The sequence below is a fragment of the Podarcis muralis genome, chromosome 3 (genome assembly GCF_964188315.1).
Source record: "Podarcis muralis chromosome 3, rPodMur119.hap1.1, whole genome shotgun sequence".
Taxonomy (NCBI): domain Eukaryota; kingdom Metazoa; phylum Chordata; class Lepidosauria; order Squamata; family Lacertidae; genus Podarcis; species Podarcis muralis.
In genome coordinates, this window is record NC_135657.1 from 117,567,839 (window position 1) to 117,595,031 (window position 27,193).

Below are 27,193 nucleotides of genomic sequence, written 5' to 3' on the forward strand. Positions count from 1 at the left end.
GGAGGTGACTTTATTTCCTGCATTTATTCTTCCGGACTGAACAGCATTATGCAATTATGCCTGCTTTTAAAACTGCGTATTTTACACGGGGTGATTCTGTAACCAGGCCATGATGCATTATGGCAGTGATAATGTATACAGATAAGCCAAAGGAAACATGTTGCTGCTGTGCTAGGACTGAAACAGGATATTGCACTGGAAATGGAATGCTTAGTGCTTGCAAATTAGGCACTCCTTTTTCCTTTTCCTTTGCATTGATGGGGGGCAAAAGAGAAAGCCTTGACAGCCAAGTCTCATATCTAAATAGAAAAGAGAAAGTGCAAAGTCTAATGCTGTCTTGCATGGTGCTGCTCTGTTGAAATGGCTCAGTTTGCACATCATGGTTAGCCATGTTTTCCTGAGATGTGCATGAGCTGGAAGGAGCTGCCATGATCCACCCACCTCAGATTGAACTATGTACTGGGCTATACTTTCAGCCAGCAAATACCTTGTGGTAGAAAATTCCTTTGTCTGTTGAGTTATTAGTATAGTGGTACCTTGGGTTACAAATGCTTCAGGTTACAGACGCTTCCACTTACAGACTCCGCTAACCCAGAAATAGTATCTCGGGTTAAGAACTTTGCTTCAGGATAAGAACAGAAATTGTGCAACAGTGGAGCGGCAGCAACAGGAGGCCCCATTAGCTAAAGTGGTGCTTCAGGTTAAGAACAGTTTCAGGTTAAGTATGGACCTCCAGAACGAATTAAGTACGTAACCAGAGGTACCACTGTACCAACCAGTAACATCACAGAAGAATTTTTATCTTGGTTTCTGAATTCAGGCTTTGCCGTCTATGCAAAGGGGAAGAGTGTGTTAAAGTAAGGATCTTCCACTTTCTTTACAGTCTCACACAACACAGTTTTTATCTTCCCCCGCAATGTTCTATTTCATAAATTAATTACCTCTAGGATGACAAGCCTTACCTCCTGGGTCTCGAAGCTGCTTTCTTTACTTCCATACTGAGTGAATTTTCCCACCCTTCCTCATCCAGGATTTAGATTTCCCTTTTGCTTCTGCCCATGTGCAAATTAGCCTCTTCAGCCCAGGAACTGGCTCATGGTGACCTAGACCTGCCCACTCCCCTCCCCAGCTCATCAGCCAGCAGAACTATTTCCACATTGGCTTTGGAGTCTTCCTGCTGCATTTGTAGCTGCCCCTGTCTGAGTAATTAATGATAGTGCTGTTGTTTATGGGCTTGAGTTGCTAACACTCTTGGCTGGAAATGCATTTCTACCTTTGGGGCCTGCTAGTTTTCTGTTTCCAGTCCCACTTCACTGGTCCAGGTCAATATTTTCTGTGTAAATAGATTTATCCAATAATGGCTGGTAGGAGAGTGTGTCATTCATCAGTCCCGTAGCAAACACACTAGACCAACTTCCACTAGAGCCCAGGAGGCTGCACTAGTGCAGATTTGAAGAAAATGTTCCTTTTTTCTGTGTTGTAGGTACAACCCTGTGGTGTGCTTGATATTGAATGGAAGACTTTGAGGCCATAACCACCCCAGTCCTTGAAAGAAAAGGGTCCCATAAACTTCAGTGGAGTATTTGTCTACACAAGCAAGGCCTAGAATTGGGGCCTAAGCATGAGTTGCTTGAACTAGTCCTACCCCATCCCCTGCGAGAAATATTCCCTTGGTTTTATGTGGAATTCTAGGGCACTAGGTATATTAGAGGTGTATCCAGGTGGCAAATTCTCCAACAACAATGGCGCTAAACACAGCAACAGGGGAGCTAATGAGGTATGCAGCACTCATTATGATCTATTAATCCAACTGGTCTATTGTTGTCACAGAAATGATACCCAAGAAGTACCGTATTTCCCGAATAATGTTATAAAGGTAAAGGTAAAGGTACCCCTGCCCGTACGGGCCAGTCTTGCCAGACTCTAGGGTTGTGCGCCCATCTCACTCTATAGGCCGGGGGCCAGCGCTGTCCGGAGACACTTCCAGGTCACGTGGCCAGCGTGACATCGCTGCTCTGGCGAGCCAGAGCCGCACACGGAAACGCCGTTTACCTTCCCGCTAGTAAGCGGTCCCTATTGATCTACTTGCACCCGGGAGTGCTTTCAAACTGCTAGGTTGGCAGGAATAATGTTATATGGAGCTACAATTGCTTGCCACCCTCCCACCTCAATCAGCAATGAGATTTCTTTCTGCTGACTGATAAATCTAGTGTCACACCCCCCAGATCTTATTGTCGTTCCTGTTAGAGTCAAATTGGAAATAGTACATAGATGACAGTTCTGAATAATATGCCCCTATGTTGAACGTTTCCTATGCTGACATTTATTAAAATAAAAAACAGGCTTTTAATAATAATAATAATAATAATAATAATAATAATAATAATAATGCCCAAATGACCACATGCAAGTTTAACACCATAGCAACATGTTGGAAAATTGTCTTGTGTCAAGCAGTCTGAAGGAGATAACTTGCGAGTGCACCCTGCAAATCTTAACTCCTTCACAAACCATTCGTTGGTGTCTTTCTCCAATCAGTTTATGTTAATGTGCTAAAGTGTGTGGCAGAGGTGAGATCTCTGTTGTGCAATGATTCTATGACATCCTAGAAGCAAGTAAAACAGACCTGTGCAAATTGTGATTCATCAGGCTAAGGGGCTAAGCCTTGCCCCACCTTTGCTCCTGCCTGCCTCAGACTGAACGGAACAGAAAATTCTTGAGCACAAGGCCAAGCAGAACATCAAATTGAGCACAGGACAAGATGCCCAAGCCAGCTTTAAAACAATGTTTGAGATAGTGATGACTATGGCAATGCTTTTTACAAACTGCCTGCTCCAAATAATTTTGGAAGGATTCGCTAGCAGCCTTGCCACTCCTGGGGAGCATCCTTTATAGATCAGAGCACTGAAAGACTTAAGCATATTTTGTCTGTAATGTATCTGTTGCTTATATTTTCTGTTAACAAGCCCAAAGGTATGCATACGTACTTGGAGAGTGTGGGAGGTTGACGCAGGAATTGCTTCGTCTTTTTAAATTATGGTTCTGTTCGCCTTCCTAATTGCTTCTTCACTAGGAAATCGCTTTTTCAAAAAACATTTCCCTAAGAGCTAAAGATAATCAACTTTTGTTTGTTTCTGTAAATATTTTTGTGTCCTTAAGGAAATAATAATTTCTATTGTTGCAAGAATGTGGTGGTGGCCACTCCTTCTAGGAAGAATTGGAGCAGATGGCTGTGAATACATTCCTTGAAAAAAAGGCAACTTGGCAACAAAAATGAAGCCAATTCCAGCCCCTCCTCCCTCTTTTGACATCTCTGAAGATGTGATTTTGCTTCCCTTCAGGTGGGTAAGGGGAGGGCTAGGGGAAAGCAAATCTCTCTGGTGTATTAATCTGAGGAGCTGTCAAGAGTTCACAGCCTGGAAAGTACGCACCGTGTATTCCATCACTGAAATTAAGTGTTCTGAAAGGTGGAGCTGGAGTCCTGGGTCTCTGGCATGGGGAAATATATACACTGCATTCCATCACTTAAAATGTTAACCTTGTCCCTCACTGGTGACTGGGAACAGGAACACTTGCTCCATGCTTGCTAGTTAAATGGCAATCTGTCAGTGCAACAGGGACGGCAGGGAGGCTGTGTTGTGTTATGTCAGTCTCTGTGATTTGGCTTTAATGTTCCATAGTTTCACTTGTTTGCGCTTGCAAGGCTGGGCGAGGGAGTAGTAATATATATATATTACTTAAAGATTTCCCATTGCCCCAACAACTTTGTCCCTCCTGCTGTGGACCACAGCTAATTACAGGGAAAAATAGAGTGCTTCAAAAAACTTGTCTAGCCTAAACTATAAAGATGGTCCAGCAAGTGTGGAGCTAGTTGGAGGAGCTAAAATAGTTTCTTTATTCTTTTTATTCAATAAGGTTGCATATCACTCTACTAAGGTTCAAGAGCCTTTTGATTTCAGTAGTGTGGATGTGTGAAAGATGGTTTCCTGTGTATGCTCTCAGAAAGGTTTACATCTGCAAAATGGAGACAATGCAATGCTCTTTCGCCGTAAAGGATTAGGGTTTGCAGGAAACGTTATGCTGACAAATAAATAGCACAGAACATCTGTAATATTCCATATGCTCTATGACAGGGGTCAGCAACCTAAGGCCCATGGGCCACAAGCGGCCCACGGCGGTCATTTAACTGCCCCCCCCCGAGCCACCCCCGAACTGAGCCGCCCGCTCTGTGAGTCCCCGCCCGCTGCACTAAACCAGCGCGGCGCGGGGACTCGCTTCTGTGGTGCCGGAAATCGTGTCTGCGCAGATGCAGATGCCAGAAATCGCAGGCGCATGCACTCATGCGCACACGCAATCCAGCCCACGGAGGAATCTCTGCTGGAGTGAACCGGCCCAGGCGAGGTAAACCTTGCCGACCCCTGCTCTATGACATCTACTCCATCAGTCCTTGCATCAATACTGAGAGTAGGGTCTTTACTATTTTAAGTTTCTTAAATGGAGGGTCCCTCCTAGGCTGGGTGTTCATTTCCTTAGGCATGTCTGAGCTGATATTTTTAACCAGTGTTCCCCAGGTCATATCGTGAAGCCACATGAAACAATTAGTTCAGTCAGCAGTATTCCAGGAATGGCACCTATTTTTCACACCTGTTAATCTACTAATGAGATGCCCTCCAAATATTGGGAATGCAAATGGCCTAGAGACAGGCTTTGGCTACTGAGCAATTTTCTGCCTTGCACCTGCTGCCTTTGGACAGTGTTACTGAGGATAAAGACAGATACGTACCTCGCCCTTGTTGCGTTCAGCTGTCTCCGTCTCGTATAGGCAGGACCCTCTTACACACTTCTTCCACAAGTGTAGTTCTGTGGGTTCACAGCTGCTTTTCGCCCCCTCTTCATGCTTGCTTCAGCTGTGCAGGTGCGAATGTGTAGTGGACACACTCTCAGACTTGCACAAAAATCTCCACTCCGTGTCCATTCCCAGAGGCGTCCCACAGAGACAGTGGACTCAACGTAGCTTCGCCTGACCCTACAGGGTTTTTAATCAACCAGTTGTATCGTGACTCCTCCCATCTTATTTATATCAATTCTCTGGGGAAACAGGGAATAGGGCTTCTTGACTTAGACGCAATCTGGGTGATGACGACGACTTTCAGTTCTGTTGTATGTGGCAACAATTGCTGCTTGGACAGAGCCCCACCAAGCAACTACTTTCATTTCATTTACGTTAGCTTGGAAGTTTGCTATCACTTGGTAGGTTTTATAAACATGCAGATTGGTTTGAGGGGGCTGGGAGGGGACTGAGCTAATGAGTGCTGATGTTTTGCTGCATTTGCTGGCAATTTCCCCATGTGCTGCTATAGGGGTTCACCCCACCATCCAAATCCAATTCTGGTGTGTGGGGGCAGGAATGGGGGGGGCGGGGGGGGCAGGGGCGGAAATAACCAACAGGAATCGTAAGTTGAATCCAACTCTCAGTAATATTTAGGATAAACAAAAGCACCCCTTTATTCAGTATTTTACTGAACACTAGAAAGAAATAGGATTACATGTTACTTAGTAACTAGCAATTGTTAGGTGATGTTCTCAAACTTTTCCAAATCACCCACAATGGAATTTTGAAGATGATTTGCACACTTTATGCTTCTCAGTTGTGGCTTCTCCTAATTTAGCTTCTCCCTACTTAGCCCATTTTTCTCTCTGCTGAACAGAAAGTGACAGCCCTTGAGATATTTGAAGATGGCTATCATATCTACTCTCAGTCTCCTCTTACCCAGGCTGAACCAGCTCCCCCAACCGTTCCTCATAAGGTTTGGTTTCCAGACCCTTGATTATCTTGGTTGCTCTCCAGCTTGTCAATATCCTTCTTAAACAGAGGTGCCCAGAACTGGACACAGGACTCCGGGTGTGGTTTGACTGAGGCAGAATAGAACAGGCCTATGACTTTTGACAGTCCACTATACTAAATTCCGTATTCTTATGTTGTGAACCACCCTGTGATCTTTAGGTAATGGGAAGTATACAAATGTAAATAAAAATTATAATACAGTGGTACCTCGGGTTACAGACACTTAAGGTTACAGACTCTGCTAACCCAGAAATATTACCTCAAGTTAAGAACTTTGCTTCAGGATGAGAACAGAAATCATGCAGCAGCAGCGTGGCAGCAGTGGGAGGCCCCATTAGCTAAAGTGGTGCTTCAGGTTAAGAACAGTTTCAGGTTAAGAATGGACCTCCAGAACAAATTAAATTCCTAACCCGAGGTACCACTGTAATACTTCTGTAGATGCAGCCTAGAATAGCATTCGCTTTTTTGCAGTTGCATCACAGTGTTGACTCCTGTTAAGCTTGTGGTCTTCTAAGACCCCTAGATCACTTTCACATGCATTACTGGCAAGCCACGTGCCCCCCCCCCCAGTCTTATATTTGTGCATCTGATTCTTCCAGCCTGCATGTAGAACCAGGCATTTGGCCTATTGAAATTCATTTTGTTAGCTTGGGCCCAGTTCTCCAATCTGCTAAGGTCATCTTGAATCCCGATTCTGTCTCCTGTGGCATTTGCTACATCTCAGAAGAATGGTATTGTATATACATATTTGTGTTGTGTGTTTATCACTTCACTTGAGTGTCGCAAGAGCGCCAAAGCAATCTTTATACAATTTTATCCATACATTCAAATAACTCAAATGTTTTATCAAATTGTCTGTACACCTTGTTTTATCAAATGTTTTGTCAAAATGTCTGTACACATTAGTAACATTTGCTTCAAGTGAAATGAAAGCTGCAGCAAACTGCATGCTGAAATTAATTTTAGAAATTCTCCCTGTTAAACTGGAATTTGAAGAGAGTGGAATGTAGGGCAGAGCAGACTCATGCAGTGATGAAGGAGTGGGGAATGTGTCCAGTATTGCATCCACCAGGGCAAAGAAGTCACTGCTCCTTACTCTTGTTAGGAGCATTTATGCATTTCCGTTTCAGTAAATTCTGATGTGAATGGATACAGCTTTGCACCCCCTAGACTAATGTGTGTTTTGGAATATATTAATCCTCCTGATTTCTCACTTCTTTGAATTCGATGATACAGTTCCTGTTTCAAAAAACATATTTAAGTGTGGGTGATATGCACTTAGAAATTCATAAATTGGGATAAAATGCATAATTAAACAGCATATTTCGTGATAAAATATGCAGAACAACAAAAAAACCCTACAGATTAGTGTGCAATTGGGATGCAATGGGTTCACAACATTAGCTTAGGGATGGATGATAAATACATGGACTGATCTTTCCACTTAATGTAGGTGAAGGTTGAAATCTGGAGCAGAGTCCTGTCAGCAGATTTGAAAGAATGGGAAGTATGATAGTAGAAGACATTGAACTTAAGCACCAACACTTTGAATTGGGCTTAGACACTTACAGGCAACCATAATAGCTGAACTCAAATTGATGTTGTGCAAGTTGCCCCTTGGCCCGGTAGGGACATGAGCCTTGTACATGTTGCTGTTTCTGGTTTGTTTTCAATGGCATTCCCACACAGAGGGCAGAATGTTTCTAGAGTATGGACAAGGGTTGCAAAGTATATTTCAGAGCTTGTTTACCAGATTTGTATTCTGCTTTTCGACTAGTTGTCCCCAAACAGTTCACAACAGCCATAAAATCAACCAAATTCTCTAAAATCAAACCATAAAATAAACGAGGCCACAAGATACCTGTCTCTGTTCAGTCTCTTTTCAGATACTGATTTTGAAAACAAAACCACAACGAAATTTTAACACCCTCCCATTCCTATGGATAATATCTAGTTCCTCTGACTATGAGGGAGGAGGGGAGCTGAAGGAGCTGATTTATGAACTGAGGCATTGGGTGGCATCTCAGTCTCCACCACCTTCTTTCTCCTTCTCCAACTCCTGGTTTTCTCAGGGTTGATAGTTGGCCTTTCCTGGATGCTCTGACGAGATGTCAGTTTGGCTGATCCTTGAGCTGTTTTGCTGTACCTGCAGCTCATACTTCTGTCTTCTGCAAAAGAAGACCATAGAATCATAGAACTGTAGAGTTGGACGGGACCACAAACATCATCTTGGGTAACGCCTTGCAACATTGGAATCTTTTGCCCAGTGCTTCCCTTCTAGAAAAAAGGTGCCAGCAATGTGTACCCCTGAGTGCCCCCAGAAAAAAGCACTGCTTTCGCCCAACGTGGGGCACGAACCCACAACCTTGAGATTAAGAATCTTACGCTCATATTTCTTCCCTTGGTCTTGACTTTATGACTGCAACACCTGGAGGACAGGACAGGCCAAAGAAAGATCCCACAATCTACCTAGCTGATCATGTCTCCCCCCCCCCAAAAAAGCCAAAGTTTGTATTGCTAACCATTTTTGCTTTCTGTTTCATTTTTAGAGCACCCTCCCTCTTAAATTTTGTGGATTCTGGTCAAAGAACATCAGCTGGCTTACTGGGCACCAACCACAAGATGGCGATAATGTCACAGTAGAAAGAGGCCAGACTTTGTTCTTGGATACAAGCACAAGGATCCTTAACTTGCTTCATGTCAAAGGTCTGAGCAAATTTCGTCCTCTCCTATCCCTCCGCCGCCCACCCCCCACCCCCCATAGGAAGGAAATGGCATCTATTCATTTGTTTTATTCTGTTGCTTTATTAACACTTAAACCTCTTATTTTATGTTTGTTCAGTGCTGCTTGAGGGGCAAGATACCTTTCTTAGAATCATAGAATCATAGAGTTGGAATAGACCACAAGGGCCATCGAGTCCAACCCCCTGCCAAGCAGGAAACACCATCAGAGCACTCCTGACATATGGTTGTCAAGCCTCTGCTTAAAGACCTCCAAAGACGGAGACTCCACCACACTCCTTGGCAGCAAATTCCACTGTCGAACAGCTCTTACTGTCAGGAAGTTCTTCCTAATGTTTAGGTGGAATCTTCTTTCTTGTAGTTTGGATCCATTGCTCCGTGTCCGCTTCTCTGGAGCAGCAGAAAACAACCTTTCTCCCTCCTCTATGTGACATCCTTTTATATATTTGAACATGGCTATCATATCACCCCTTAACCTCCTCTTCTCCAGGCTAAACATGCCCAGCTCCCTTAGCCGTTCCTCATAAGGCATCGTTTCCAGGCCTTTGACCATTTTGGTTGCCCTCCTCTGGACACGTTCCAGTTTGTCAGTGTCCTTCTTGAACTGTGGTGCCCAGAACTGGACACAGTACTCCAGGTGAGGTCTGACCAGAGCAGACCTCACCTGGTTTGTTTCACCTGCACATGAAGGAGTAACAACAGCAATGGTCTCACTAATAAGCTGCTGCTGCTGCATTTAAGTGTGGAGAATTCATGTTGCCCCTTGCAGCTTCCACCGCTGAGGCCTGCGTGTCAGAATGCCAGTAGCTTGAAACCTAAAATAAATAAACTTAAGGAAGTTCATGTGAGGAAAGTTTCCTCTCTTCACCATGCCACCCCTGAAAAGCTTCTCTAGGGGGCAAGGGGGCCTTTCTGACCAATGTGGCCCTGGGCAAAGGAAAGGAGTGAACGGGAAAAGAAGCCTTCTTCCAGGAATTTCCTTAAGTTACACTTATTTTAAGATCCAAGGAAATGTGTTTATAGAATCGTTTAATGCTACTATTGTGGTGGCTTAGCACCATCTACATGCATGATGTTCTAATCTAAAATAGGTAAAGGTCGCCTGACCGTTAGGTCCAGTCGTGGACGACTCTGGGGTTGCATGCTCATCTCGCTCTATAGGCCGAGGGAGCTGGCGTTTGTCCGCAGACAGCCTCCAGGTCATGTGGCCAGCATGACTAAGCCACTTCTGGCAACCCAGAGCAGTGCACGGAAACACCGTTTACCTTCCCGCTGGAGTGGTACCTATTTATCTACTTGCACTTGACATGCTTTCAAACTGCTAGGTGGGCAGGAGCAGGGACTGAGCAACGGGAGCTCACCCCGTCAAAGGGATTTGAACTGCCAACCTTCTGATTGGCAAGCCCTAGGCTCTGTGGTTTAGACTACAGCGTCGCCCACATCCCAGTCTAAAATAGGAGCAGGTGAGCAACAGGGGAATGGAAGCATGGGGAAGAATGTGTGGTTGTTTCAATTGCAATGGACTTTGGCATAGTGGCAGTCGAGAACAGGGACTAGCAGTGGGCGAGGGAGAAGCAAATCCAGTGGGAAAAGGAGAAGGTGGGAGAGAGAAAGTGAGTTGGTGCCATCATGGGAGAAATGTTTAAAGAATAATCGGGAGTCCAAGCAGTCAGAGTGAGCACAGGCTGTTTTGGGGCCTTTAGCACTTGCTGGGGTTCTCCTCCTCCTCCTCCTCCTCCTCCTCCTCCTGTATTAAATTTGTATACCGCCCTTTGTCCAACAATCACAGCAGAAAAATACTAAACGAGAACACAAAATACACAGTAAAACAGAAACAAACCAATAAGCCCACTCCACTGTGTGCTTGCAGTGTGGCTATGCCTTGAGGTGGGAGAGGCCACAGAGGAGCAAAGGTGTTGCACCCAAGCGCATACGCAAGCTCTTACTGTCTGTGCTCCTGGCTGTAATGATGTTCCCTAAGTCTGAGCTGTAGAAGCTGGTTTTATATGAACTGTTGCATTTCTCATTGGACCTGGTTGTGCTTCTCAGAGAACAGCTCCAGTTCACACACGTCCAGCGACGTGTGCTGTGTAAAAAGGGAACGATGGTGTGTGCGTGTTCTAAAACGTATCTGGAAGGTGAGGAAACTCTGCGTTGCTCTGCATTGCTGCATGCTGGCATAATTAAAAGGTTGGAGCAAGACCAGGGAGAGCCCAATTCATATAGTCACTCAGTCACGAAACTTACTGGGTGACCTTAGGCTAGCTGTTCTCTCCAGCCTAACCTGCCTTGTAGGGGTGATAGGATAAAATGGGGGAGGGGAGAACCATACACACCTTGGAGGAAGGGTGGGGTAGGCAATCCATCAATTTAATGTCCTGTAGAAGCTGGACCATAAAGAAGGCTGATCGCCGAAGAATTGATGCTTTTGAATTATGGTGCTGGAGGAGACTCTTGAGAGTCCCATGGACTGCAAGAAGAACAAACTTATCCATTCTTAAGGAAATCAACCCTGAGTGCACACTGGAAGGACAGATCGTGAAGCTGAGGCTCCAATACTTTGGCCACCTCATGAGAAGAGAAGACTCCCTGGGAAAGACCCTGATGTTGGGAAAGATGGAGGGCACAAGGAGAAGGGGACGACAGAACGAGATGGCTGGATAATGTTCTCGAAGCTACCAGCATGAGTTGACCAAACTGTGGGAGCCAGTGGAGGACAGCGTGCTCTGGTCCATGGGGCCACGAAGAGTCGGACACGACTAAACAACAACAACAACAGAAGCTGGCTGGAGCGGTACCTATTTATTTACTTGCACTTTGAAGTGCTTTTGAACTGCTAGGTTGGCAGGAGCAGGGACCAAGCAACAGGAGCTCACCCCATCGCCGGGATTCGAACCACCAGCCTTCCGACCAGCAAGCCCTAGGCTCAGTGGTTTACACCACAGCACCACATAATATATACACATGCAAACTTCTGCATGTGTGCGCATACATGCGCACACGTCACACACTGTTTCAGAGGTTCTCACTGCGTCTCATTTATGGTGTTGTAACTTTTCTTAGAAAAACAGAAGTTGGTGTTTTTCACCCCAAGGAGGAGCCCTGTTAAGGCAGAGTGCTGTGAAGAAATTCAACTAACTTCCTTCAGTTTCGTTGAAAAGACAGTTCTATCAACAGAATGTGGGGAAAGACCCAGAAAAAAAGGTTCAGATAGGGGACAGGGTTTTGAAGGTAGCATTTTAATTCTTCAGTTTTATACCTACTGATTTCCAGTTTTTCCACGGAGCAATTCTCATCATCTGAAGATGTTAGCAGCTAATGAGGCTTAATTCTACAAAAAAGTTTTATCTGCTGGCATCTGGAGATCAAAGTGCTGTTGTTTTGTTTTCTTCCAGTATTTGCTGACAATCCTTTTCAAGTAAAGTTTCAAATTCTATATCTAAGTCAGAGGCAGGTTTGTCCTCATCCCACCACAATCCCATTATTTTTATTTTTTTAAAAATCTGCTCAATATAAAGGTGCATGGGTATGAACTGACGTGTGGTCCATGTGAAGCCAGTAGCTTGACTTAAAAAAAATGCTTTCACTGACTAGACATCTTCATTATTTTTATACTGCATTGCCTGAATGTAGTTCCCATTTATCTAATCCATTTTTTTAGTTTTGCTCAATCCTTTTCAGATATAATTTTGGATTCAGTTTTTAGTTAGTATTCGGTTTTTATCATTAAAAAATGCTATAATTTAAATACCGTCAGAATGATTCTAGCAATGACCATGTTGTAATTTTTTTTAAAAAAATAAATAAATTCCACCAACTAATGGACAGTCTACTTCAGTATATATGCTAGTGTGTGTGTGTGTGGTTTTTATTATTAAAGAAGGAAACTTCTTTACCTTCTGTTTATATGTTGTATCTTGGATTGTCATAGTCTTGGAAAAGCTATGTACAAAGGGGAAATACCTGTTTTCTATTCAGATGGAATTCAGTTGGAATAGGAAGAAAATCCCATCAAATATCAGTTGACTGATTTTCAGTACCTTTGATCTTTGCAAATTCTGATTTGTGACTCAGTACAGGATGCACACATCTATTTCTAGACCTGCCAAGAATGAGGCAACAGCTTGCGCATGAGATTCCTACAGCTCTTATTAGCCAACAAAGTTGATTATATACATCTTTGGCAGCTGCTAAGATTCATCCCAGGCTTCTCTGGTGCCTCAGTGAAAGTTAATCCTAGCTCTATTAACAAAAGAAATTGCATTCCACTTCTGCAAAGCTTTAGCAAAACGGTTGATCAGTACATTTCCTCTACTTGTACAATGTAAGAAGTGGCACAGGTGGAGTTTAATAAGAGCCTTGGTGTGATTACTTGATTTCTCATTGCTTTGTTACATAACCCAATGACTGGCCGTGGAATGGGTAAACTGTGTGGTTAAGACAACATGACAGGTCTGTCTGCACATGCAAATTGTCACTTGATGCTGCAGTCATCAGATAATGAACATGCATGTGTGAGCCAACTCTGTTCGTTCTCCGAATATTAAAGCCCTTAAATTTTCTAGGAACTCTCCAAAACAATTACAGCTTTGTTGTGCTAGATGTTCTATGCAGGTTCTCAGATACCACCTTTGCCAGGCAAGCCACTCCACACATGGGAAGTCATCATCATCAACCTTTTATTCGACCGTCAGTCAGAAAAAAGTACATTTGTCAATACACAGTTAAAACATCCAGGAAGATTTTAAAACTTAGCCAACACTAAAATGGGCTAAACAGATAGCCCCATATCAATACAGTCAATTATAGTCTTGTGACGCTTAAAAGCTAAAAAAAGAAATTTGGCCACCAAGGAAGGTATAGCTCTAGTGACATTATTCAGCAAGTGTAAAACCTGGTTTTCTCCGGGTAGGAAGCTAAATTGACATAGGAGTGGGTCTATAAAATTTTGTCTAAGCTCTGCATAAGAAGGGCAAGTCAAGAGAATGTGTTCGGTGGACTCAACCACACCCATGGCACAATGACAGGTTCTCTGGGCGTATGGTACTCCCCTGTACCTACATGGGAAGTGTGGATTGATGGTTGCCTTAATTCACCTCGTTTCTTACCATCCCTGCATTTCATTCCTCCAGATCTTGAAATGTAGTGCCTTCATTAGCCAATTGGTTTATTGTATTGGCTTTTCAAATATGGACACTGATTAATCACTTCTTCCCATAGCAGCTGCTGCAGAGGAAGTTGCAGAGCGGGTTCTGTGTATAATAAGCAGCCAGGTTGTTTTAGCTTTAACGTTTCAGTTGAAATTAGAAATAGTCCTGGACCTCTACAGATCAGATGTCATCATAATGCGTTGTGGTCTAAACCACCGAGTCTCTTGGGCTTGCCAATTGGAAGGACAGCGGTTCGAATCCCTGCGACAGGGTGAGTTCCTGTTGCTCTGTCCCAGCTCCTGCCAACCCAGCAGTTCAAAAGCATACCAGCGCAAGCAGATAAATAGGTACCGCTGTGGCGGGAAGGTAAACGGTGTTTCCGTGTACTCTGGCTTCTGTCACGGTGTTCTGTTGTGCCCGAAGCGGTTTAGTCATGCTGGCCACATGAGCCAGAAAGCTGTCTGTGGACAAACACCGGCTCCCCTAGCCTGAAAGTAGAGATGAATTCATCTGGACTTAACTGTCCGGGGCTCTTTTACCTTACTTTACCTTGAATTCAAATAGTGATGTTGCCTGAGTAACTGCTTAAACAATTGGGGAGACAAGGAAGTGATTGCTTGCTATGACCCATTGCAGGACTGCTGTTTCTTATCTCTCTGAAGGCCATACAGATAAATTATCTATGTAATATATAGGGAGCCCACCCCCCAATATACAGAACACCCACTGTCATTCGTGCTGTTCCAGAGCTAGCACCAATGCCTGCATGTTATGGTCATAACCTTTCTTCCTCTCTGGCATTTGTTTTCTTTGGCACACAGAGCCACATTTGACTAACCACACCGAACGCGATGCTGTTTCATTTCTGTTCATGTGGCGCAGTTTTCCTCCAGAAGAGATGCCTTATTCGAGCTGCTGATTAAATCACCCTTGCTTGGCTCTGGTACTGTCAGGAAGGAGTCCAAGCAGCTTGCAAGGGAGCCCATGCCATCTGAACAGATGGGCACACATGCAGATGGCCAAGAAACATGGACATCAGTTTGGGGAGTTGATTTCTGACTGAGAGTGTTCAAGCATCTGCCTGTGTGTAACTCGGAGTGGGAGGAAGGCTTTGATCCAGAAAAGTGCTTTCATACACTGCTTGACTTTAAGCACACATTGAGTTCTATGAATTCTAATGGGAGCACTTGCATATTAAAAATCCAGCACCTGTTTAAATGCCTTGCTTAACTGGGACTGGAATTGGTATCCCTAGTGTGCTGTGGATCTGCAGTTGGCGAAAAAATATGTTTAACGCAAGCTGGATAAATGTAATGCAAAAATTGCTATATAGTGCATGTAAGAAATCCACAAATTTAGACTGACCAGTATAACTGATGACAAAAGCATGGTACTGATGTCATCCTCCTCCTGTCCTGAATTTCTCATCTGCATTATTTTTTTGCTTTCCTTGAAATTCCTATCACTGGCCTCAAACACCCACCCAGGAACCTCACCAATCTTTCTGAAATCATCCTCTCTTTTCGTTATGCACAAGAGCAAATCTCCAAAGGTTTAAGTCTTGCTAATTGTTAGATAGACTTTTCTGGTTTTTCTTTACCTTTACCTCTGTGGGACTCTCCCCTAGGTAACATTAACTTTGTTATATTTTGAGTACAGCAAAAGGACACGGTTGCTACCTCTTGCTGAGGCTTTGTATAGTCTCTCGTGTCCAATGGAAATATGCAATCTAAAAGTGATGCCAGTTCAGGAGAAAGTCGCAAGTGATATGTAGCAGAAATAAAAACAAAAAAATCCCAGGAAAGGAGGAATGGCTGAGTGGCCCCTTGTGCAATACCTACAAGGCTGGCATGTTCCCTGGCCGATTTCCATTTACATTTCACAGACTTTTGCAGCATAGCCTCCTCTTGGGAGCAACCAAGTTCTTTCTTTTTTAAAGGGGAAATGCCTGGGAGTAGAGACTAAAGTTTATTTGAGATGACTGGTAATTTTGATGGTTTCTCCAAGCATCAATCAGCCTCAAGATGTTTCTCTTTACCTTCCTCGTATGAGGGGAAGAGTGCGTTGGGAAATGTCTCTCTTGTAACTATATAGAAGTGATTATTTTTGGTATAATTGTATTTATTTTGCTTGGTAGGAAGGCCATCATTGCTCTAGTTCATTGATATTTTTACAGAATTACCCTAAGGTCATATGTAAGATATTCCTTGCTTTCTTGGAGCGCCAGAACAAACAGTAGAGAAGCTGGAGCCAAACACTTGCTTGGGTAATATTCATTCTTTTCTGCTCTTAGAAGAGGGGTCAAGTGCTATGAAAGCAAGAAGGAGCAGCAGCTTGAAAACAAGGAAAAAACCAACCCTGCAAGACAGTAGCTGCATATTTATTTTGCACTCACAGAGCGCAGGAAGGGCTGGGTTCAGAGAACTAGCAGTTAAGACACAGTTGGACCTAAATGCTTGTAAACTTTGAAAGTGTTGTAATTAAATCAGGCAAGGGGTTTGAATTTAATCCTTCCCAGTCATTTCTTTTCCTCATGTTTATTCATTTGGCACTCTGGCTCTTCATAAGTGGCTGGATTTTCAAAAAGACAAAATTTACGGCAATGAGAGAAAGCAGCGCTCCCTTCTTTTAAAGTGGAATAGAACTTTGAGAATCACCTGAAAAGTAGATTTAGGCTTGCATTTATCACATACATTGACAATGGTTGTATGAGCTCTTTATTTCCCCCCATTTCAAACACTTTCAATTTTCTTTTCTTAAAAAACTGTGTTTTAGTCATAGTGGTATGAACAGTTCAGCATAAGGTTTTTCACATGTTTTCTGCCTTAACCTTCCTCCCACCTGCCCAGGATTCACACTGGCTCACACAGCTCAAGCAAAGTTACTCCAGGAACACGAGAGTTTTACTGCAACCTACTGAAGGAAAAGGGACGTGGGTGGCGCTGTGGGTTAAACCACAGAGATTGGGCTTGCCGATCAGAAGGTCGGCGGTTTGAATCCCCGCGATGGGGTGAGCTCCCGTTGCTCGGTCCCTGCTCTTGCTAACCTAGCAGTTCAAAAGCATGTCTGAGTGCAAGTAGATAAATAGGTACCACTCTGGCGGGAAGGTAAACGTCGTTTCCATGCGCTGCTCTGGTTTGCCAGAAGCGGCTTAGTCATGCTGGCCACATGACCCGGAAGCTGTACGCCGGCTCCCTCGGCCAATAAAGTGAGATGAGCGCCGCAACCCCAGAGTCGTCAGGGACTGAACCTAACGGTCAGGGGTCCCTTTACCTTTTATTTTTACTTTTACCTTTGCTGAAGGAAAAGGATTGCTGGTTGCCTCTTTAAAGATTAGTAGCAGCATATCACTGGATGTCATTTTTAGTTGGGCCAAAAGGTCACTCATATATTCCGGTAGTGAATCTAATTGGTTTGCTTTCTGTTCTAATTTTATATAGGCTACAATATTCTCCTCAGAATGCAAATAAAGCATTTGACCTGTGCAGCCCGTGTCCATATCTGCTTGCAATTCTTCATGTTCATATTGGACACACACACTTAAGTCTAACCTGAAATAGCAGTCTGGCTATTTTTCAGTGCAGTAAAATGATGACTTGGCTTTGTATAACCTGTAGTATCTGATATGGAGTTGACCGGCCTCAAATGATGAAGCATGTGAGTTAAAAGTGAGCTCATATGATGCTGCTTTTGTTCTTTGACAATAGGTACTCACATATTCGGAGGGACGCGGGTGGCGCTGTGGGTAAAAGCCTCAGCGCCTAGGACTTGCCGATCAAAAGGTCGGCGGTTCGAATCCCCACGGCGGGGTGCGCTCCCGTTGCTTGGTCCCAGCGCCTGCCAACCTAGCAGTTCGAAAGCACCCCCGGGTGCAAGTAGATAAATAGGGACCGCTTACTGGCGGGAAGGTAAACGGCGTTTCCGTGTGCTGTGCTGGCTCGCCAGATGCAGCTTTGTCACTCTGGCCACGTGACCCGGAAGTGACTCTGGACAGCGCTGGCCCTCGGCCTCTTAAGTGAGATGGGCGCACAACCCTAGAGTCTGTCAAGACTGGCCCGTACGGGCAGGGGTACTCACATATTCAGTATGAAGATTTATGCACATCACAAAACTCGTTCAGACTACTGGATCTTGCAAACTGTGTTAACTGACAAAGTAATAGCACAATCTGGCGCTGTGGGTAAAAGCCTCAGCATCTAGGGCTTGCCGATCGAAAGGTCGGTGGTTTGAATCCCCGCGGTGGGGTGCGCTCCCGTTGTTCGGTCCCAGCGCCTGCCAACCTAGCAGTTCGAAAGCACCCCCGGGTGCAAGTAGATAAATAGGGACCGCTTACTAGCGGGAAGGTAAACGGCGTTTCCGTGTGCGGCTCTGGCTCGCCAGAGCAGCAATGTCACGCTGGCCACGTGACCCGGAAGTGTCTCCGGACAGCGCTGGCCCCCGGCCTCTTGAGTGAGATGGGCGCACAACCCCAGAGTCTGGCAAGACTGGCCCGTACGGGCAGGGGTACCTTTACCTTAATAGCACAATCCTATACACTCAGCACAATCCTATACACTCAGAAGTAACCCAACTGAGTTCAATAGGACTTACCCTGAAGTATCAAAACAACACAATTGTTTAGAAATATGGTTTTCTCCTTATTTCATATGTAAATCAGGGCTCTAAAAATCTTTGGTTCCATTTTTTGCAAAGCTCCAGGAGAGACCTGCTCTCATGAAAGGTGTTAACTTTCTCTTTGTGGAAGATTTTCTCTTTGTGGAAAAGATCTTTTATATCAGGGATGGGGAACTTTGGCCCTTCAGATGTAGGGAACCACAGTTCCCATGACTCTTACCATTGTTCATGCTTCTGGGGACTGATGGGAATGGGAGTCCAATGACATCTCCATTTCTGTTTTGTATACTACCCAATGTAAATTGCATACCCTTCAACTGCCCTGTTTTAAGCCGGACATCCTGGAATCACAGAAGCCAATCCCAATTTCTGTTTGATTCCTGGATGTCCCATGTTTTGATCCAGTGTTCTAGGGTGAGTCTTTGTGCCTGAGCGCTGGACCAGAAGATTCTGGCGCCCGTGAGCAGGGTCACACCAGAGTGCTGAAGGTCCAGCACTCCAACATGACCCTCTAATGAGCCCAGAGTGCTGGTGCTGTGCTCTCATGCCATGCACTCACCCCACTTTTTTGGGGGGTGAGAGGATGGTGCGGGACACATGACTGGCCCAGGAGTAATGAGTGTCCTAATTTCAGGTAAGAAAAAGTTTGAAAGTAAAGTATGTTAGAGTTTGCCTTTGTATTTAAATTTATGTTTATTATGTTCAGGATTTAGTTATGTAATAAATAAATAAATAAATAAAGCATATTACAGTGGGACAAGAAATAAAATGTAGTTGTTTTTATTAAATAAATATAAACTGCAAGACATAACCAATACAAGTAAAAATTCACTTTTAAAGACCAGATTATCACAGTGTTGTTAGGTGAGGGGGATTGTGGACAGAGTTGGTGCAGATAGCTTCTTTTTTTACCAACATGTCTTTGAAAACCCTCCCATAATGACCTGTTAAATGCTGCTTCATGCTTTTTCATTTTGGAGATACAGTAGTACTTTGGTTTTAGAACGTAATCTGTTCCGGAAGACCGTTCGAGTTCTGAAACATTCAAAAACTGAAAATAGCTGACAGCTAGGCCTCAGGATGGACGCGGGTGGCGCTGTGGGTTAAACCACAGAGCCTGGGGCTTGCCAATCAGAAGGTCAGCGGTTCGAATCCCTGTGAAGGGGTGAGCTCCCATTGCTCGGTCCCTGCTCCTGCCAACCTAGCAGTTCGAAAGCACGTCAAAGAGCAAGTAGATAAATAGGTACTGCTCTGGCGGGAAGGTAAACAGTGTTTCCGTGTGCTGCTCTGGTTCGCGGCTTAGTCATGATGGCCACATGACCCAGAAGCTGTATGCCGGCTCCCTCGGTCAATAAAGCGAGATGAGCACCGCAACCCCAGAGCCGACCACAACTGGACCAAATGGTCAGGGGCCCCTTTACCTTTAGGCATCAGGATCTTGCACTCAGAGGAAGCCACATGGCATGTTCGACTTCGGAGGTGTGCTCAAAAACCGAAGCATTTACTTTTGGGTTTATGGTGTACAAAAACTGAAATGTTCGTCAACGGAGATGCTTGAAAACTGAGGTACCACTATAATGTTTGCCTTCTTTGTTGGGGCAGGGGGATAGTGGGGACAGTTCTGTTATGTTGCTGAGACTACACCTTCCTACTGTTAATTATTGTTAATGCTGTTTCTCTTTCAGGAGGCAAGCTTGTGTTTGTTGGCCCTGGGCCAATAGAGCTCCATGCTCATTACATTCTGGTGTCAGATGGAGGAGAACTTCGGGTTGGCTCTCCAGGTCAGCCTTTCTGTGGCAAAGCCCAACTCCACCTCCATGGCAGTTTGCACTCTCCAGCATCCTTTCCATATGGGGCCAAATTTCTGGCTGTGAGGAACGGAACCCTTTCCATGCACGGTGAGCTTAAGCCACAATTGTGTGATAGATGTTTCAAAAATCCTCAGCAGTAACAAAACCCATATTTTCCAGTTGATTAAAATAGCTTTCTCTCAAATCTCTCTTAAAGAGAACTGTGGAATATTGCAGCAGCCCTGAACATCCACTCTCTGTTATAAAAAGGTGTAGGAATTATTTGCACAGCCTCTAGTGCTGTAGCAGAGCATCTCCAGGTAGGGATGGTCTTATTCTCAGGATAAGGCTGCTTCCTGTAGTGGAAGGGCCAGAGTTCAGTGGTAGAACATGGCTTTGCATGCAGAAGGTCCCAGATTCCATTCCTAGCAGCTCCAGAAGACTCCTTGCCTGAAATCCTGGAGAGCAGCTGCCAGCCTGTGTAGGCAATGCAGGCAAGTTCCAGTGGTCTGACTTAGTATAAGACAGCTTCCTATGTACTTTCTACTTAGGATAGAGCCAAGACAAGTGAATTAGGTTCTGAAAACGATGTTTTATTCGCCAATTAGTTAAGTCCTTCCTTGCATACGTACATGGCAAAGTCAGTTTGGGTAGACAGCTTCTTTTTAGGAAAACCCTGATATGTTCATACTGCTTTGCATTGTGTCTAGAGTGAGTTCTGAATTACTGTGCTCCATCTAGGCACCATAGTAACACCGGTGCCCAGGTTTGTCTCTCAATATCCTCTTTTGTATAATAAGCTATACCAAATATTATATTCATTAATTTAAGAATTTCTATCCTGCGCTTCATGATACGGTCATAGGATGGGTTACAGCATATCAAAATACATTAATTAAATACAACCAACACACATTAATGCTTGAAGGTGCAATATGGTCGCTGCTTACTCTGAAGAGCATCACAGAAAAGAAAGGCCCAATTACGCAAGCGAAATTCTTGGAGGGATGTCTCCGTTTCCATCAAGGTCAGGCTGTTCAATTTACATTGCCTAGGCAACTGCTTAATATGCCACACTGTTCCTGTGGCTGGCGATATCTCAAACATCACTCTTGCTGATAATGAATTCAAGTGGTGAGTGCTGACAGAATGAGGTCACTGAGAAACACGAGGGCAGTGTTGGCCTTCTCAAGGGAACCCTGATGTTTCCAGAAGTAAATAAATAGATAATAAAGCCAAAGGGTTCTATCCAGCTCCAAACCAGTGGCGTAGCGTGGGTTGTCAGCACCCGGGGCAAGGCAAGTAATTTGCGCCCCCTAACCCGTGGATTTGCGCCCCCTAACCTGTGGATTTGCGCCCCCTAACCCATGGATTTGCCCTAACCCCAGATGTTGCGCCCAGTGCGGATGGCCCCCCCTGCACCCACCACACTACGCCACTGCTCCAAACACGAGCCTTCTACCATGATATGGTACAGGAGGCAGAGGAAACGCATGGACCTGCATCCCAAGGTCTGAACAGCATTGGAAGGAGCCCTGAAGAGGAGGACCTCTCTCAGAGGGGTAGAGATACAGAGCAACATATTTTATTGGTCTTGCTTCTTCTCCTGATTGATGACCTGACAGAACTATGGAATGCCAGAATTTTCTTTCTGCTTGGATTTTACCAGTCTCCAATGCCTTCCCCCTGTTTTGCTGGCAGGAGAAGAATTTGTATGGAAGGCAACAGGACCTTGTCTCCAGAGCATTTGACCTAGGTGCCATAAAAAGAGAGACGGAAGGAACATCCACATGAAATACCAATGACTATTTCTAGTCATGTCCATGGCTGTAGAGAGTAGACTGGGTGATCAAAAAGAGTCAGTAAGGGAGAAGAACTGGGTGGCCTTGCCCATTCTATTGGAAACATCTTTTGGTTTCAATTCTTCAGCAATGATGCAAGAAATATTGGGCTTGCCATCCCATCTCCTGTACGAGGCGCAGTTCCAGTGCATGGGTACAATTAAGTTTCACTCAAAGCGTGTAATCCACCATTTAGTCGTAATGCAATTGAGCCTCTATAAATAAGATGGAAAAAAGAACACATACTTTTCTGCCTTCATACTGCTTATGTCAAATACAAACACATTTTCATGGTTCCAATATGGCACCAACCTAGCTTGTAGTATAAAACAAATTGGAGTGCTTGTCAACATTTTTATAGTTTTGAAATAAATGTGTATAGCTAGAGCAGATCTAAATCATTAAACAAACAGGCTTTTGAGGGGGAAAGAAATCAGCTGTCTGAGTAGACAGGATTGAATGTAATTTAATTTCTTATTTTCCTTCCAATAGAAAATTTGGAAGGAAGCGTTCTATAGCAATGGCTGAATCCTGATTGTTTAGTAACTGCCTGTCAGCTTCTTCCTTTGATATGTTAATATGACTCAGGGTTTTCCCAGAATTCTCTCCAAGCGGCAGTCCTGTGCTCGGGTGGTCGGAGTAGACGGGGAAATTGCACTGTTGCCTTTGGCTTTACCCAGCTCCCCTGCCAATCAGACCACACTCCCCATAAACTGCCTGCCAATCACATGTCAGCTTTAAAGGAGGTCTCAGTCAGCTGGGGTAACTTGAATTTTTGACAATGTAATTATGGCCCTTGTGTCCACAGCAGAAGCCTGAATAGGATGGAGGGATTTTTTTTTTTATTGATTGTTCAGAAGAGAAATTTATCAATGTCTCTGGCTCTGTTCATATGTATTCCCCAAGAAACTCTCCTGACAAGTTTCCAAAGAGAAATCTAGCTTGGTGGCCTTGGCCATATCTTTGTCCTTTCCATTATAATCGATCTAGACGGGCTGGCTGTAGTTCCTGAGAGAACATGCAGAATTTCAGGTGGTGCAAGCTTTGTCCAAGAGATAGCATGCAAAAGAATTACGACATGCTGCAAATAAAACAAACCTATCCATTTCCCCCCACTACGGCACAGATGAACTGTTTGACTGGTGTCTGGTGCAAGAGTCAACACTGGAAGTGTCTGAACTTGTGTGTGAACATGACGTATACAGAGTACCTTGATACTATTCCTGACATAGTCAGGAATTCTCTCACCCTTCACTCTGTCCTTCTGTGCTGCTCCTGCCGCTCTTGCTCTCTTATGGATAATTCCAGAGTCTTTGCAAACCTGAATCCTGGATGCAGAATAAACTAAACAAAGGCACTGTAGTTCTGAATCCAGTTCTCAGGCAACACTGAGAGCTTTGGGTCTCTCTGAGCTGATTGAGGTGTTTCCATTCTAGGCATTTAGCATGGAATTGCAATATTTAGGTTGCTCACTTTGGACAGAGCATTTATATGATGCTGTCAGAATCAAGCCTTGTCAGAGGAATTGGCCACTCTCCAGGGGCCCGGCTTGAATTCCTTGTTGACCTCCCCGTCTGCGTCTCCCGGCAAGATCAGGCGAGATCTCTATCGGCGATCCTCCTCTAGCGTGAGAAGAACACACCACTCCTCCCCTCTTCCCTGCCATCCCCAGGGAGGGGAAAGAGACAGACAGAAATGTATTTACATGCCTTTATTTCTGTCTTTTCCAGCAGTACAGAGAAACATGTCTGCACTCTCTAAACACCAACTGCAGAGAGAGAAAAACTCCTCCCCTGTACTTCCAGTACAGGTCAGATGACACTCTGAGCTAACATCCGGTGCTCAGTACAGTGAATAGACTGTCCCTTTGTTCCCATGGTACAGTCCCAAACATCAACATCCTGTCTGGCTCTCCAGCCAGCTGGAGCTCGCTGCTGCATTGCTCCTTTTTCGTAACAGATGCATCATCCAATTATTGTCATCCTGTATTTTCCCTACCAGAAGAATAGTACAATCCTCCTGGTGTAGGTACCATTAGTGATACTCTTCTGTGCATATATTTGAAGGGCAGGAGTTAGAAGGAGGCTTGGCTATATAGCCGGTGGCTGAACCAGTAACAGCTCAGCAGACAAGCACCATAACCATTTTAGCATTTTGTTATTTTTAAAAACTTTTATTTAATGTGAACTGCTAAATTTATCTAGTTGGAAATAGCACTAAAATGCTTTTAAAATTTTTATTTTAATATGCTCTTTTTATTTTATTACATTGTAATACCAATTTAAATAATAAATCAGAAGAAAAAAATCTTTCCAGTTGCCACAATAAACCACCTTGCTCAAATGACATGGAAAGGGTTCCCCAGTCATTATTATTACTATTATTTTAATTATAGTTTGCCAGATCCAGATGCAAGCCGTTCCTTGCAGGGGAATGAAATGGTGTCTACCGCAAAGATTATAGTGAATGTGTGCTTTGCTTCAAAAGGTTGTTCAGGTGAATTGGACCTTCCTGTTCCTCATCTTCAGCACTGGATATGACATAGCAGAATGTATACATAAAGGGGGGAATACACCCAGCAGTTTGGAGAGTTAAACACAATTCTTCTTATAGCCAAAAGAAGCCCAGTGATTGGGTAACACTGGGAGTAACGTGTTTGGAAGTAGCTTTGGTTTCTCACCTTATTTTAGCGTTTCAGTGGAAGATGCTGTGTACTTTTACATAAAGCATGAATCATGAATAGTTGTTTAAAAATGTGAACTAGAGCTGAGCTCCTGTTGAAATGTGGACCTAGATCACAGCAAGTAGCTTTTGGCTAATCAAGGCATCCTGGAGGTTTATGTATTCCAAATCCTAGGTTTGTCTTTTAACCATGGAATCATCAGTCTTCCTTTCTTCACCCCCCCACCCCTCCAATTCCCCTTCATAATGACCGACTTTTAGCTCCTGAAGTTATAGGCAACAGATCTTAACATTTGGATGATCATCTTGCCCTACACTGATGTTCCTAAAAGCGCTCATTCTGTCTCGTTCACTAACTGCTTAGGAGATTAACTGGCAATAATGGAAAATGTGAGAAGCTGGTGATGAGTCTCTGTTGTACTTACGCACTTAGCCCTCATGATATCTTCTTCCCTTTCATAGCAGTGCAATCTGAATTACAGGTTCATTGCATTGCACATCACATCTTGCCAGCTTGGCCCCTGATGCTATTGTCAACTGGCAATCCCTATGGAAAATACTGGCAGCACTTTGCTAGCATTATAATGGTTGCAGTATTGTAATGCAGAAGTTGGTTCACCCAAACTTAATTTGCTAGTGTTGGGCGGGACTAAATCCTAAATGTGGTGCTTTTAATAAATGATTTAGAGAAATGGTAAAATAATTGACTAAAAGCAAGACTGTTGTTGCCAGTAGCAGATTGCAGGGTGGTGTGGTGGACCTTACCAGGGAGATTGGAAGAGGAAAGGCAGCGGGGAGTTCTGCTCATTCCCCTCCAGCGTGTGGCATTGCTGCCAGGCCTCTGATGCCTCACCCCTAGGGAATTTCTCCTTGCCGGGAACTCTGCTCAGCAAGAGACCAGTCCACTCTCTCACCGGCTGAGGGACTTGGATTCAGCCTGCCTGCAAATTGACTAATTGCAGGTGAGCCCAGGGGTGGTCTTTTGGCTTGGGGGCGGAGTGGACTGGGGTCCAAAGAGGACTTCACTCCAGTCCACTGCATGAAAATAAAAGGTGGCCCACCGCTTCACTGGCACCACAGGTTCCCCCCTCTTTTTCCTACCCACACTCTCTTGGTTTCATCTTGTTCCCTGGAGTAGTTGTTTAGTGCTTGACCTCTCTATGGAGGCTCTCAGTGCCCATATTCAGGGCCAGGAGGTATTTTTCTGTCAGACTACTCGGCCTTGTCTGAGGGTTTTGCCTTCCTCACAACTTTGGCGGGTTAGGCATGGTTGGAGGGGAAGTTGTAAGCCTCTGTCTGCCCTTCTGTGGGAATGGAGTATCCCATTAACGGGATCCAGGACAAGGGATCCAGGACACTAGTATTGGGTTGAAATAGGCTAGAACTTTTATTGACTACAGGTGTAAGTAGATTTGGGCCAAGGTATTGGGTATGTATCTGGTATCAAGCAATGCACCTACTGTTTGATAAATAAGGTGGGAGCCATCTCCTGACATACACCAGATGTTACGATCCTGCTGGGGCCACCATTGGGAAGGGTGCTTTGGCCCCTGGACTCCCAGACAACCCCCTTCCTGGACCCCTTTAATGGTGTCTCTAGATTGGCCTGTTCCAACAGACCTTTGCCACCAATGCCTGTGTGGTTGGAAGGGGAGACGCTGAGCGTTCCACCCACGGCTGAATGGGGAGGAAAAAGAATGGGCCCCTGGAGCCCAGGTAAGTGGAGACCCCTAGCTACTGATATACTTTGAGACTTATGGAGAAGAATTGTCTTGAAGGCCTGCTTCTTGGGTAAGAGGAATAACACGTTCTTGAAAATTGCTCCGAAGTATAAGCTACAAAACACAGTGATTAATTTAATATTTGTGTTTCTAGGTAGTTATCCCTTTTCCAAAATATTATGTATGGGGAAAAAAGAAAGAAAAAAAGTTGTCTGATGTGAGATGGTATGAGAAAAGTTCCAAATTTTGCACCATGATGCAATGGGAAATTCTACTTTCCTGCAGTAGGGTGTTCTCCTTCTGAAGTACTTTCTCTTTGATACTAGGAAGCTTCAGGGGGTTTTGCTTAAGGAGTTCTCAGTAACCCAGGACACTGAATATTCCTTAGCAGCAAATAGTGATATGGAATAGATTCATTTTCCATGTCTAGAGGACTTAGTCATCATAAATAAGCAAAGACCTCCTGTTTTATCAGAGGGAACGTATGAAAAGCTTGCAGAGTGTCAACCAGCATATAAGCAACTTGAGAGAAGTTTGCTTTGCATCAACAAGCTGCCTACACAGAGAATTTGGCCTGAAGTAGCTTACGGAGGTGGCTCTAAAGTTTCACGACAGGGAACAAACAGCGCCTGATTTATAGAAGTTGTGGAAGCTCCTTCCTATTTCATAATGGTGCTCATAATGTTGCCAAAGCACAAATAGTAAAGATAGAAGAGAAAATCCAGAGGTTGATTTTGAATGGTGGCAGTTTGCTCAGCTCAAAGTTAACTTATCCAATAGCCGTTTGGCAAAATGTTTGGAGGAAGAT

General features: G+C 44.3%; 1 protein-coding gene across 2 annotated transcripts in view; it reads left to right on the forward strand.

The window, feature by feature from the left end:
• PKHD1 (PKHD1 ciliary IPT domain containing fibrocystin/polyductin) overlaps positions 1-27,193 on the forward strand; it is a 243,049-nt gene that overhangs the window by 76,962 nt on the left and 138,894 nt on the right. For both annotated transcript variants that reach the window (XM_077926565.1, XM_077926566.1), the window contains exons 33-34: positions 8,395-8,551; positions 20,037-20,249. In XM_077926565.1, the coding sequence (XP_077782691.1) occupies positions 8,395-8,551; positions 20,037-20,249 (370 nt within the window). The remainder of the gene's footprint in view (positions 1-8,394; positions 8,552-20,036; positions 20,250-27,193) is intronic.